At 39.2% G+C, this 14,094-nt stretch overlaps 1 protein-coding gene across 2 annotated transcripts in view; it reads right to left on the bottom strand.

Moving 5' to 3' along the window:
• The window catches only part of LOC126474139 (histone deacetylase HDAC1), a 156,659-nt gene that overhangs the window by 24,897 nt on the left and 117,668 nt on the right, over positions 1-14,094 (bottom strand). For both annotated transcript variants that reach the window (XM_050101583.1, XM_050101584.1), the window contains exons 7-8: positions 5,052-5,110; positions 1,353-1,509 (exon numbers count right to left, since the gene is read on the bottom strand). In XM_050101583.1, the coding sequence (XP_049957540.1) occupies positions 1,353-1,509; positions 5,052-5,110 (216 nt within the window). The remainder of the gene's footprint in view (positions 1-1,352; positions 1,510-5,051; positions 5,111-14,094) is intronic.

Raw genomic sequence — 14,094 nt, 5'->3', positions numbered from 1 at the left:
AAACAATGCAGAATATGATGCCAGACATCAGTTCGTACATGAAAAAAATGTTCCTGACCACCTTGCTGCAGAAGGACCTGATTCTTTTCCCAAGTGTGTCACTAAAGAGACACAAATTAGTGACTATGATGCTTTAACACGAGTAATGTTTACTAAAGGCAAAATTTCACCAAGGAATCTCTGAGAGCATTTCTGTTTGGTCAAAGTGACTGACAGTCACTATAAACTTACCTAAAAGATGAACTGAGAACATTTTCTTTCTCTCAGCCCATATTTATTGAGAATCTCTTTCATAATTAATAGTTAAGACATGACTTGGAAAGTTGGAGAAGGAACTGGCACAAATAAAGCTGTTAGGGTGGGTTGCAAGTCTTGCTTGGATAACTCAGCTACTAGACTACTTGCCTCTGAAACGCAATGATCAAAGGTTCAAGTAATGGTCCTGCATATTGTTTTAATCTAGCACACAATTTCAAAGCAATAAACACACCACTGCAGAATAAAAATTCACTGAGGATCTTAAATAATGTTCTCATTATGCATAAAAGATTTACCAGATATGTTCAACAGCACTATCAGATGATTCACTGACAATTCTGTCGTCTATGGAAGAATATCATCTGACAACCATAAGAAATGGAGAAGGCCTTTGACAAAATTTCCATTTTCTGTAATGAACAGCAGCTCTCTTGAAATGTGGATAACCCGATAGTGGCAGTATTTGATTTGCAGGACTAGTAGTGAATACCTTTAACACATCACATACGTAAATATCTTGGGCACATTCAGAGGGATACACATAGCTCTAAAGTTCTGAAAATAAATGGGCTCTTGTCAATACTCAAAGATACAAAAATTAAAATCAATGTCTAGCCAAGTTTATAATTGCAGACAACGTGGAACTATTACAAGAAACGGTTGAAGAGCATTCACTGCTGTGCTCCATAAGCACTTTAGTCATCATCAGCTGTGAAGTTTAATAGAAGAATTAATGTGCAATGAATTCACATAGGTTTCTAAGTGCAATTACATGTGGTGTTGGGCATTCTTCCCTTTGAGCATCAGTCTTCTTTTCCTGAAGGAAGCACAGTGACTGGAGATCAGTTAAACGTGTTTACGCGTGGACACGTTCAGAGTACCAGGTAGAACGACTGGTGGCGTGTGTAAACACGTTCAGAGTACACAGGGACAGGTACAAAGGTGCGCGTGTTAACATGTCCAGAGCAGTTAAAGGGCTAAAATTTACCTACAGTAAATAATAACACAAGATGCAGTTATATCACAAATTGAACAAATAATTACAAGATTTTGGCAGTAATGAATGTCTACAATTATTAATTAAGAACAAAAACCTCTGATCTCTCCTTCCTCCCTCTCCTTCTTCTTCAGAATCACTATACTCATTGTCAGGAGCTATCCTCTTATCCAGAGCAGCCTGTGTTAACCTTTCATCAGGATTCGCTTTTTCTTCATCCTCATCAGAATCATTTACTGCGTCTTCTGGTATTGCTGCAAAGACATTTAAAAAGCAAGTAAAATTTTGTTTATCTATATTATTGGAAAATTTAACTTTCTTTGGATGTTATATTTATGTACCACTAAGAACTACAAATAAAACATTATTTATTCGCTACTGACTTTGAAGGAAACAGTCATCATGCAACATGAAATTGCTATTGCAACACTGTAGTATCCACACACAAAATGTACTGAAAAACTAGACATGTTCCACATATTTCCATCAAAATTTTATTTCAGATGCAAACTAAATGGGATGTATGAAACAATCATCATTCATAGGGTAGTGAAAAGTACTAAAGAGGACTGTACAGCAAAAATCATAGCATTACCAGATCAATAATCTTGAAAGCTGGCTGATATTTTCAAATTACATGAGCCAGAACAGAAAATATCTTATTGTCTAACTGACCAAAATTTTACCTTCTGGAAAATGAGAGTTAAGCAGTTCAACAGGTTTCCACCTATGGAACATAAACTTATTATTGTTATAGGTTACTGTTAGGAGTCTGTTCTATTGGATGCTAAGTTCTTCCAGTTATTAATATGTATTTCATTAATATATGTTTTAGGAAATACCCATCAAAATCAGTTTAATTTTCATCTAAATCATTCAGGAACATTATGGCTCAAGCTGTCACCCTAACACACATGGTACTCAGAAGATTGTAAGTATGATTCCTCTTTTGATTCCAGTGTATCAAAATAATCCTAATTTTATAATCATTTTCCTTACTAAAGGAACATGTGAATTTGTTAGTCCTCTATTTATTTATTCCCAGTTATTCCTTCTGGAGACAATCAAGGGCTTTGAATACAGTTATTTAGTTGATACCATTGCTTACAAAATGAATGTGACATCATTATCTAATCCACACACAAAAGATTAGCACTTTGGGGATGAAACCTGTAAAAAAAATACTGATTTGAACAGACTACCGAGAAGTCTGCCACCCAAAATTTTTAAGTACACACTTTCTTGATGGTTCCTCTCATCCCTGTAAGTGTTGTAATTCCCACTCACTTCAACTTCTAAGTAGGTGATATAGTTCAAGTATTACTAAATTGGGAGAGGAGGTTGGCACATTGGAGAAACACATACTTTTTCTTTTTGGTGGGTCTCTGCAGCGACATGTTTTTCGTTTGTGACCTCGGCTGAATCAGCATGGCAAGGTGGTGTCTGACCAACACTAAAATTTCTAGAGTTTTTGGGATTTTATAAATAGCAACACTTGATTTCTTGGAAAATGATGCAGATGAGTCTGAGGACAATGAGCACAAATTATTCAGTATTTTTATTCAGATTTCAGTTGAGAGTATTTTCAGTAGGTAATTACAAAGTGATATTATTTTCAAATATGACTGTAGTAGAATCAAGGCACATAAGAGACAAACATCACTGTTAGTCATCTAGATGTTAAACCCGATGAGTGGGATTGCAGAAAACCAAGGTCAATCATGTATTTTCAGGCCAATCTGGACAGTACAATATATGTTTAGATGAATGCAGTGAATCTATAAATATTTTTGTGTACTTTCTGACAGATTCTTTCATTTAACACACAAAGCAATACCATTACGCGAAAAAGGGAACAATAAAGTACTGGATAACTACAGGGGCATCTCTCTATTTAACAAAGGGTACAAGGTTTTGTAGAGAATCTTGCTGAGCAGAGTTGAAGAACAACTGGGGACAACAACAGGAGAGCACCAGAGTGGCTTTAAAAAAAAGGACGAACTGTACAGAACAGATATTCACAATAAAAAGGATAACAGAACATAGACATGGGAAAGGAAGATAGAGGACTGGTTGCTACAACACAAGCAATAATAAAGGAAACATTAAACAACACTACTGCCAGGATCAGGCTTCGAAATAAAAACAGGAGTGTGACAAGGGGATGGGCTGTCACCAATTTTATTTAACCTGGTTTTGGACGAAATAGTGAGGCAGGTGTATAAATAGGGTACATGGTTAAACATAATGCAACAGTGGACTGCCTGGCATTCGCAGATGACATGGCACTTTTAAATGAGACAGAAGAAGAAGTGAATACAGCATTAAAAAATCTAGCCAAAACACCAGAGAAGGTTGGACTGAAGATTGCACACTAGAAGACCAAGACACTAAACACTGAGTCTGACTGGAAGATAAATGGCCAAGTGGTTGAGAAAGCCAACAGATTTCGTTATTTGGGGGAGAAAGTAACTGGTGGCATACAGGGAAACAGTAGCACAGTAGACAGGGCACAGCTTTTGCAGAAGCTTTGGTATGCATTGAATATAACATATGGCAAGAAAAATCTTGTCACGGAAAGCCAAATTGTGCCATTACAAAGCAACTGTAAGAAATGCTGCTCTGTATGCATCAGATACAATCACACTCAGCAAATGAGCTTGTATACAGTTAGAGAACGAGGAGTGGAAAATTTTGAGAGACATTTGGGGCACCAAAAAACATGGGGATATCTGTATACACGTAACACGACAGGAACTGTATGTAAATATTGAACCCATATTGAGCGAGAAATGGAAGAAGAAGTTACAAGTTTTTGGACACATCATGAGTATAGATGAGGAGAGGTTGGCTAAGATGATACAGAATGCTACATGTCATACAGGAAACAACTGGGTGAAGGAAGTCAGAGATGACTGGAAGGCTGTAGGAATAAAACAAAGGACTCTGTAGGCAGTAGTACAGGACAGGGAGAATTATAAAGGGTCGGTGGATGGTCACAGGTGGCCGGACACCAAAGTCAAAGTTGTCTTAACAGAAGAAGAAAGGAAGAGAAGAGCTGAGAGAATGAAGAGGTACTGGGAAAAAAGAAGGCATGCAAAACAAGCCACATGTGATCCTGAAGGGTCTTAATAAAGCAGAAGAAGAAAGCAGGAATGTAAACTATATGCCGAAGTTAGGGGATAATAATTCCCTTTCTTTTATTGTACACTATGAAAGTGACATAGAGTAACACTCACTGAAACTGGAAAGTTTTTAGCAATTACAGTTCACATATGTATCAGTCAGAAGACAGGTCTCAAATTTCTGTTGTGTGATGCCTTTCTGTCCAAAATTTACAATCTAAAAGCTAGACCTCTCTGGAAACTATGAGTGCAAATTTCCACTGCACACATTTTTAATGTCATCACTGCAAATTAAGGCATTCGTAAATTGTATGTCCATTATTTCAAACAATATATGCCCATATGTTACTGGAGTCAAGCATAGGTTCCTCGTTTTGTCAGTGTTGTTCTACTTGGACGATGACAATAATGAGACTTACAAGTACAACAAAGAAAATTGTTGTTTACTGTGAGTGAATGGTCATCAGTACTCCATAATAAACATTTCTTTTTAAGTATCTTTTTCTCAGATTAATAAATATAATCTTTAGCTGTCAATTTCATATCCCAGCTCTTTGCCTTCGACTCTTCACATCACATACTTGCTTTTTCAATCTTAACACAGCGAAACAAGAGCAGGAAAAGAAACATTTTACACCATGAAATTAACCTGAAATATATTTTCTGCTTACCCTGCACCTGTACACCTGGAGCATGTGGTAACATCCTTAAATTCTCAAATAACCTCGTCCTGAAATAAAAAATAAAATTAACTCATATCACTGCTCAGTGTTGGTTTTGCTTGCAATTGTTATAAACAAAATATTTGATAATAACATAAAAATCTGAAGTCTCAAAGCAACACATTTGCTGATCAAACTACATAGCAGTTCTTGATAAATGAATAAATTATCTTTACAAGATAAGGAGGAAAATGAAGGCCCGTTAACACAAAGCAAAAGCTCATGTGCTCAGTTCTCAAAAGAAAATGGATAAAAAGACTCAATGAAGCCAATCATCATATACATAACACAACCCATTAGTGCCACAATTCCAAACAAAAGCATGCACAATGAGCTACTATGAACAATCTTAATATTCAATACAATAAAGGACAGTGTAGATATCAGGTGTAGAATTTTACAACACTCCCCCTCCCATTCCCTAAATGTGTCATCAGGCATGCACTACACACAGGAAGTGGATAATAGGGTAGTGGCCAAAACCAGATATTAATAGCAATGAAATTCTAAACTCTGATTGGAACATATGTCGGAAAGACAGGTTGAATGCTACCGGTGGAGGCATGTTTATAGTCATAAAAATACAATAATATCTAGTGAGATTAGTATAAATAATAAATAATTTGGGTGAAGACAAGTGTTAAAAGACAGATCAAACCAGGTCATCAGACGCTTTTATAGACGCCTTGCCTCAGAAGCGGTAGTGGCAGAGCAGCTGAGGAGAAATTTGGAAAATGTTTTGTAAATTTCCTGGTCATACTGTTGTATTTATTGAGAGATTTCAACTTATCAGCTGTTGACTGGGAGACTCAAGTGATTAGGGCAGACAGTCAGGACAGAGAATCTAGTGAAACTATTCTAAATGCCTTATCTGAAAATTACCATGAGCAGTTTATCAAGTACCCAGCTTGTGAAGGTAAATTCTTAGTTCTGCTGGTGACAAACAGACCCAATATGTTAACATACAACAGGGAACAAGTGATCATAAGGCTGTTGCAGCACTGATGGATAAGGACGTAAATGTGAATACAAACAAAGGTAGGAAGACCTTTCTCCTTAGCAAGTGTGACAAGAACAGATTTCAGATTACCTGAGCGGTCAGCATGGAAATTTCTTTTGCGACGCTAACAATGTTGAGTATCAATGACAAGTTCTAAGAGCACTGAACAATACACTTTAAACAGGTATGAGTAGAGCAAAGTAGTGAGGGATGGAGAAGACTGCCATGGTTTTGCAGTCATGTTAGAAACTTGCTGAAAACAAAGACAGTTTCACTGCAAATTTAAATTCAGACAGACAGACAAAAATGAAACAAAGCCAAAATTATAAAAAGGAGGGCTGTGCGTGAAATGTTCAACAAGTTCAAAAGTAAAATTCTATTTATTAACTTAACAAAAAATCCTAAGTGTTTGTCTTTAGTTAAATCAGTAAAGAGATTGAAACCCTCTGACCAGACACTCTGTGACCATAATGGACTGAAATGGAGGATGCCACAGAAAAAGCCTAAATACTAAACTTTTTTCTTCCAAAATTGTTTCGCATATGACAGAAAAAAAGCATAATCCTTCAACACAGGAAAGAACACTAAACACAATGGCTACCAGCATGATTTTACATCGAATCTACAGAACAACTTGCCCCTTTCTAGCAGCTGTGTACCATATGTCTCTGGCAGAGCTAAGTGTCCCTGATGATTGGAAAAGAGCCCAAGTCATTCCAAACACAAAAGAATTAAAGAAGCTGCCAGTGGAATTCATTTATATCATTGGGGGAAGGTGAAAATTTGTCCTGGTCCAGGATTCGAACCCAGGTCTCTTGCTTACTGGGCAGATGCGCTGACCACTACACCACCCAGACAGAGCAGATGCGCACCAACCTCGAACACTTACGGAATCGACAAGATGCCGTGAGCAAAGAGGCTAATGAGCAGGTCCATTACATCGCTAGTGTGTGGTATAAGTTGAGAATTTGTGTTTGAGGGGAAGCACGCTAGGAAAGTCCATGTGGTTGTGGTGACCACTGTGTCCACATGGCACACTGGTCAGTACATGTGCCTAGTAAGCAGGACACCCGGGTTCAAAACCCAGTTCGACACAAACTTTTGACTTAGCTCTGATATAAAGCAGTGTCCACTTGCAGCTAATGCCTTTCATTTCTTTCTGTCTTGATTCGTAGTGCCTGCAGGATCAAAATGGTTTCTATGTCCGAAAGAACAAACACCACATATACAAATCATTCCTGTTTTGTAAAAGGTTCGTTGCACAGATGCACAAAACTATAGCCTACATCTAACATATGTCTGTTGTAGAATTTTGGAACATCTATTGTGCTCACATATTATGACATTTCTGGAAACTGAATATCTCCTCTGTGGCAATCAACATAGGTTCCGAAAACAATGATAATGGAAACCCAGCTCACTCTGTTCATCCATGTGACCTATAAATCAGTAGGTAACGGTGTCCAGATAGATGCTGTATTTCTTCAATACAGTTCCACACTGCCACCTAATGAACAAAATACATGTGTATGGAATATCAGACCAACTGCATGACTGGATTGAACAGTTTATAGCAACAGAACACAGCACGTCACTCTCAGCAGAGAGAAGTCTTCATATGTAAAACTAACTTCAGTTGCACCCCAAGGAAGTATTATAGGCCAATAACTTTTCACAATATACATAAATGACAGTACACAATACAAGAAGTTCGTGGGACTTTTCACGAATGACACTGTTGTACAGAGGTAAGTCGGATTGCTAGAAAATTGTAACAAAATGCAGGAAGACCTACAGAGGATCAACACTTGGTGCAGTGTGTGACAACTGACTCTCCGTATAGACAAATGTAATTAATTGTATGGTTATAATAAAGGTAAACATTCCACGTAGGAAAAATATATCTAAAAACAAAGATGATGTGACTTACCAAATGAAAGTGCTGGCAGGTCAACAGACACACAAACAAACACAAACATACACACAAAATTCAAGCTTTCGCAACAAACTGTTGCCTCATCAGGAAAGAGGGAAGGAGAGGGAAAGACGAAAGGATGTGGGTTTTAAGGGAGAGGGTAAGGAGTCATTCCAATCCCGGGAGCGGAAAGACTTACCTTAGGGGGAAAAAAAGGAAAAAAACGACGGGTATACACTCGCACACACACACATATCCATCCACACATATACAGACACAAGCAGACGTATTTAAAGACCAAACTCTTTGTCTTTAAATACGTCTGCTTGTGTCTGTATATGTGTGGATGGGTGTGTGTGTGTGTGTGTGTGTGAGTGTATACCCGTCCTTTTTTCCTTTTTTCCCCCCTAAGGTAAGTCTTTCCGCTCCCGGGATTGGAATGACTCCTTACCCTCTCCCTTAAAACCCACATCCTTTCGTCTTTCCCTCTCCTTCCCTCTTTCCTGATGAGGCAACAGTTTGTTGCGAAAGCTTGAATTTTGTGTGTATGTTTGTGTTTGTTTGTGTGTCTGTCGACCTGCCAGCACTTTCATTTGGTAAGTCACATCATCTTTGTTTTTAGATATATAATGTAATTAATTGTGTATACTTAGATGGAAACACCTATTATTAAATGATTACATAACTGCGAAACAATAACGAGAAGGTGTTACCTCCATAAAATATATGTGAGTATGCATACAAAGTGGTTTAAAGTGGAATGACCATATACAACTAACACAGGAAAGGCAGATGCCAGTTACACTATGTGATCAAAAGTATTTGGACACCTGACTGAAAATGACTTACAAGCTCAAGGCACCCTCCATTGGTAATGCTGGAATTCAATATGGTGTTGGCCCACCCTTAGCCTTGATGACAGCTTCCACTCTCACAGGCATACGTCCAATCAGGTGTTGGAAGGTTTCTTGGGGAATGGCAGCCCATTATTCATGGAGTGCTGCACTGAGGAGAGGTACCGTTGTCGGTCGGTGAGACCTGGCACAAAGTCGGCATTCCAAAACATCCCAAAGCTGTTCTATAGGATTCAGCTCAGGACTCTGTGCAGGCCACTCCATTACAGGGATGTTACTGTCGTGTAACCATCTCGCCACAGGCCGTGCATTATGAACAGGTGCTTGATCGTGTTGAAAGATGCAGGCGCCATCACTGAATTGCTCTCCCACTGTGGGAAGCAAGAAGGTGCTTAAAACGTCAATGTAGGCCTGGGCTGTGATGGTGCCAAACAAAACAACAAGGGATGCAACTCCCCTCCATGAAAAACACGACCACACGACACCACCGCCTCCGATTTTTACGTCGGCACTGCACATGCTGGCAGATGACGTTCACCGGGCATTCACCATACCCACACACTGCCATTTGGTCGCCACATTGTTTACTGTGATTCATCACTCCACACAATGTTTTTCCACTGTTCAGTTGTCCGATGTTTATGCTCCTTACAACAAGCAAGGCATCGTCTGGCATTTACTGGCATGATGTGTAGCTTATGAACAGCTGCTCGACCATGAAATATGAAATCCAAGTTTCCTCGACTCCTGCCTAACTGTCATAGTACGTGCAGTGGATCCTGATGCAGTTTGGAATTCGTATGTGATGGTCTGGATAGATGTCTGCCTATTACAATTTACGACTCTCTTCAACTGGCGGCAGTCTCTGTCAGTCAACAGAAGAGGTCCCTTCGTGTTTCCACTTCAGTATCACATCAGAAACAGTGGGTCTAGGGATGTTTAGGAGTATGGAAATCTTGCATACAGACGTATGACACAAGTGACACACAATCACCTGACCACATTTGAAGTCCGTGAATTCCGCGGAGCGTCCCCTTTCTGCTCTCTCATGATGTCTAATGACTACTTAGGTTACTTATATGGAGTACCTGGCAGTAGGTGGCAGCACAATTCACCTAATATGAAAAACATTTTTGGGGGTGTCCGGATAGTTTTGATCACATAGTGTAGATTCGTCGGAAGAGTCCTCAGGAACTTTATCTAGTCCGTCAACAGCAGAGGCAGCTTAAAAAACCCTCATTCGACCAATACTTTAGTACTGTTCATCAGTATGGTATCTGTAGGCTTTATAGAAGAAGTAGAAATAATCCAAAGAAAATCATGATCATTCAGCAAGCAACTCTAGTGGCAGACACTGCAAGAGAGGCATTCTGCATTAAGGTGCAATTTATTTTTCAAGTTCCAAGGTTGTACATTCGTAGAAGTCAACAAATACGTTCTAAGGCGAAAAAAGAAAATGATATACTGTGTCACAATTATCAGAATGGGACAGAAATGCGCATCTACAGACAAACAAATGACTACAATTTCAGAAAAATTGGATGATTTAGTAAGGAGAAAGGGTTTCACGAATTGAATAACTCAATAATGCACTGGTCCACCTTTAGCCCTTATGCAAGCAGTTATTCGGCTTGACATTAATTAACACAGTTGTTGGATGTCTTCCTGATGGATATTGTGCCAGATTCTGCCCAATCAGCACGTTACAACAAAAAAATCCTGAAATGATTGGAGGGCTCTGCCCCTAATACTCCAAATGCTCCGCAATGGGTATAGATCTGGCGATCTGAAAGGTAAGCCCAGCATGGCTTGCCATGGTCAGTAAAGCAGAGTGGTTCTGCTATGAAAATAAATGGCACCCAAGATCATTACTGCTGGTTATCGGACCATATGATGGGCGACAGTCAGGCTGATAACCCAATGCTGTCCGAGGCGTCTCTAGCCACGTCTTTGGCCTGGAATCTCACTGACTGGAGTAAAATTGTCTTCAGTGATGAGTCCTGCTTACAAGAGAATCTCCCCATTGCAGCCCCCTCAAATTTAGTGGTGAGAGGGCCCAGTGGACTGCCAGTCAAAAACTGAACACCGATCAAGCACAAAAACAGGAAAAAAAGCAAAATAGAAACACTGAATGATCCAAGAACAAGAAATGGAAAATACAGCAGCTGGGAAGAGAAATGGCATTGTAGTTAAGTGGTTACGGTGTTGAACTGCCAAAGAGGTGAGCCATGTTCAAACCTCCCTCGTGCCTACTTTTTTTCCCACTTTATTCAAAATTGTGTCTATGTCATGGCATAATACCCGTTTACAACAGTGAGGTATAAGATAGCGACCTATAATGAAATATGATTCTGTACAACTCCATTAGGAGCCGAAAGGAAGTGGCTTTTGAATGGAAACCTCAAATGTTTGATGACAAGGTGACAAGTCAACTGAATCCTCCAGTGTCTTGTGTGATATACAGGGCATTAATGACAATATGTGTCATATGACAGGAATCTCTCATTGATGAACTTAATTTGTATGACTGGTAAGAGAATGAGATATGCCTCCTTGCCCGATATTGGTGTTTGTGTGAGTGTGAATTTGATTACTTCCAAGGAAATGATGGAAACATAATAGTTTGTCACATAATCTGCAACAAATGGATGCAACAGTTTCACAATCACTCAAATTCTCTGTGCTCTGCCAAAACACATTTTCAATGTTTTTGAAGTTGTGTTCTGTTTTGGAAGCCTTGACTCGAATTTTTTGTTGTAACATAGTTCACACCCCTTTACTTGTTGTTTTAATTTCTGTGAGACGTCCTATGTGGTATATCGCCTGATCTGACTATTTATCACATTTACTTGTGACAGAAAAGTATTCTTACCATGACTCATATTCCATAACCAACTTATAATATGACAACTGCCAAGACTACAGAAAAAGAACAAACATTTCAATGAGCAGGCGGACAGTTCATAATGTTCCGGAAAAAAAAGTAATAATAATAAAATAATTATGACAACAACAATAATAATAATAACAACACAAGGGAGTTTTGAAAACAGCTTGCCCACTTGGGAGTCCAACACCATGAAACCTTACCCATGATGACGATGCTGTTTCAGGCTGCACTTTATAGCACTTCTTGTTCTTGGATCGTTTATCACAATTCAGAACTCCTTCTTCCTGTTTTCATGCTTTATTTGTGTCCAGTTTTTGATGGGCTATCCACTGGCAATATTGCCACTAAATCTGAGGAGGGTGTGCTGGGGAGTTTCCCCTGTTAGAAATGAGCCCCATGACCAGTGAAGACACGTCTGGAGATGCTGAGGACAGCAGTGGGATACCAACCTGACTGTTACCAAATGCCAGCCGTGGTGGCCAAGTGGTTCTAGGTGCTACAGTCTGGAACCGCGCGACCGCTATGGTCGCAGGTTCGAATCCTGCCTCGGGCATGGATGTGTGTGATGTCCTTAGGTTAGTTAGGTATAAGTAGCTCTAAGTTCTAGGGGACTGATGACCTTACAAGTTAAGTCCCATAGTGCTCAGAGCCATTTGAACCATTTTTTTGTTACCAAATACAGGGCCTGACAACCAGGAGTGAAAGTCTGGAGTGACATTTCTTTACACGTCATGACCCCTTTGGTTGTCGTTCGCAGCACCCTTATAGCACTGCAGTATTTCAATGATATTCTACAATCCATTTTGTTTTCCTTCATGGAATGCCATCCCAGGCTCATATTTCAGCAATATAACAACCACCCGCACATGGTGAGAGTTTCTATTACTCGTCTTCAAGCTTGACAAACCCTACCTTGACCAACAAGGTTGCCGGATCCCTCCGCACTTTAAAACATTTGGAGTATTATGGACAGAGCCTTCCATTTTTTATGATCTAATGCTCCAGTCAGATAGAATTTGACATAACATTCTGCATGGGGACTTTCTACACCTTTATCAATCAATTCCACACTGATTAACTGCTTGCGTAAGGGCCAGAAGTGGTCCAACACGTTGCTGACTTAATTGATTTGTGAAACTATTTCTCTTGAATAAATCATACAATTTTCATGAAATTACAATAATTTGTTTTTCTTTAGACGTACCTCACATCTACCAGTTTCTGACCCACTCGGATAATTCCTTCATTGCACATCATCGTTTTTTGTCTTAGCACATATATTGCTTCCACCTATGTATACATCACTAAAATACCATGAAGATAAAATCAGATTTGTTCACACATAGAGGCTTACTGTCAATTGTTCTTTCCGCAAAGCATTTGCGACTGTAGAAGGAAAGGGGGAGTGATAGTGCTACACAAACCACTCTCTGCCACACACTGTAAGATGGCTTGTAGAGTACAGATTAAGATGTAGGTATCTGATGTTAAATAATGTAGAGTCAGGTAAATGATAAGATCCTTGGTGATATGCATTATTTTATCGCCTATTGATTGGTTGATACCCAGAAACTAAAAACAAAACTTTCTGAAAAACAGCAATTTATATCAGGAATGCTGCAGTGAACAACAATATCTAGACTGCCCAGAACATTTTGTCCCTTTAAGACTTGCTGGTGGTGACTACTTTGTTTGGACAGTTCGTAATACTGTCTTGTCACTTCGTTTGTTTAATGTGGGCACTTTTTTATGTTTATGCAGTTAGAAAACAGTTTTAACTTTTTTCTGACACATCTATCAGTAGTGAACAAGATTTAATTACATGAGTTTTCTCATGCTTTACATTTCTTTGATAAAATGACTGTCATACTGCCATTTCTCATATCAATTATATGTTCTTAGACAACACGTACGTTACTTATATTGAACATCATCACTTTTCCTTAAATTATCTGGTTCAATGTATTTCAAAGAGTTTAACTCTTTACAATTTAGATTCCTAGAATACATCCTGCAAAATTCCTTTTTCCTTTGTTGCTGACTGTAATATGACTCCAGAATGAGATTTTCACTCTGCAGTGGAGTGTGCGCAGATATGAAACTTACTGGCAGATTAAAACTGTGTGCCGACCGAGACTCGAACTCGGGACCTTTGCCTTTCGCGGGCAAGTGCTCTACCATCTGAGCTACCGAAGCACGACTCACGCTCGGTACTCACAGCTTTACTTCTGCCAGTATCTCGTCTCCTACCGTCCAAACTTTACAGAAGCTCTCCTGCGAACCTTGCGTGAGTCGTGCTTCGGTAGCTCAGATGGTAGAGCACTTGCCCACGA

The sequence above is a fragment of the Schistocerca serialis genome, chromosome 4, assembly GCF_023864345.2.
Source record: "Schistocerca serialis cubense isolate TAMUIC-IGC-003099 chromosome 4, iqSchSeri2.2, whole genome shotgun sequence".
In the NCBI taxonomy this organism is placed as follows: domain Eukaryota; kingdom Metazoa; phylum Arthropoda; class Insecta; order Orthoptera; family Acrididae; genus Schistocerca; species Schistocerca serialis.
This window is presented reverse-complemented; position numbering and strand designations above follow the sequence as displayed.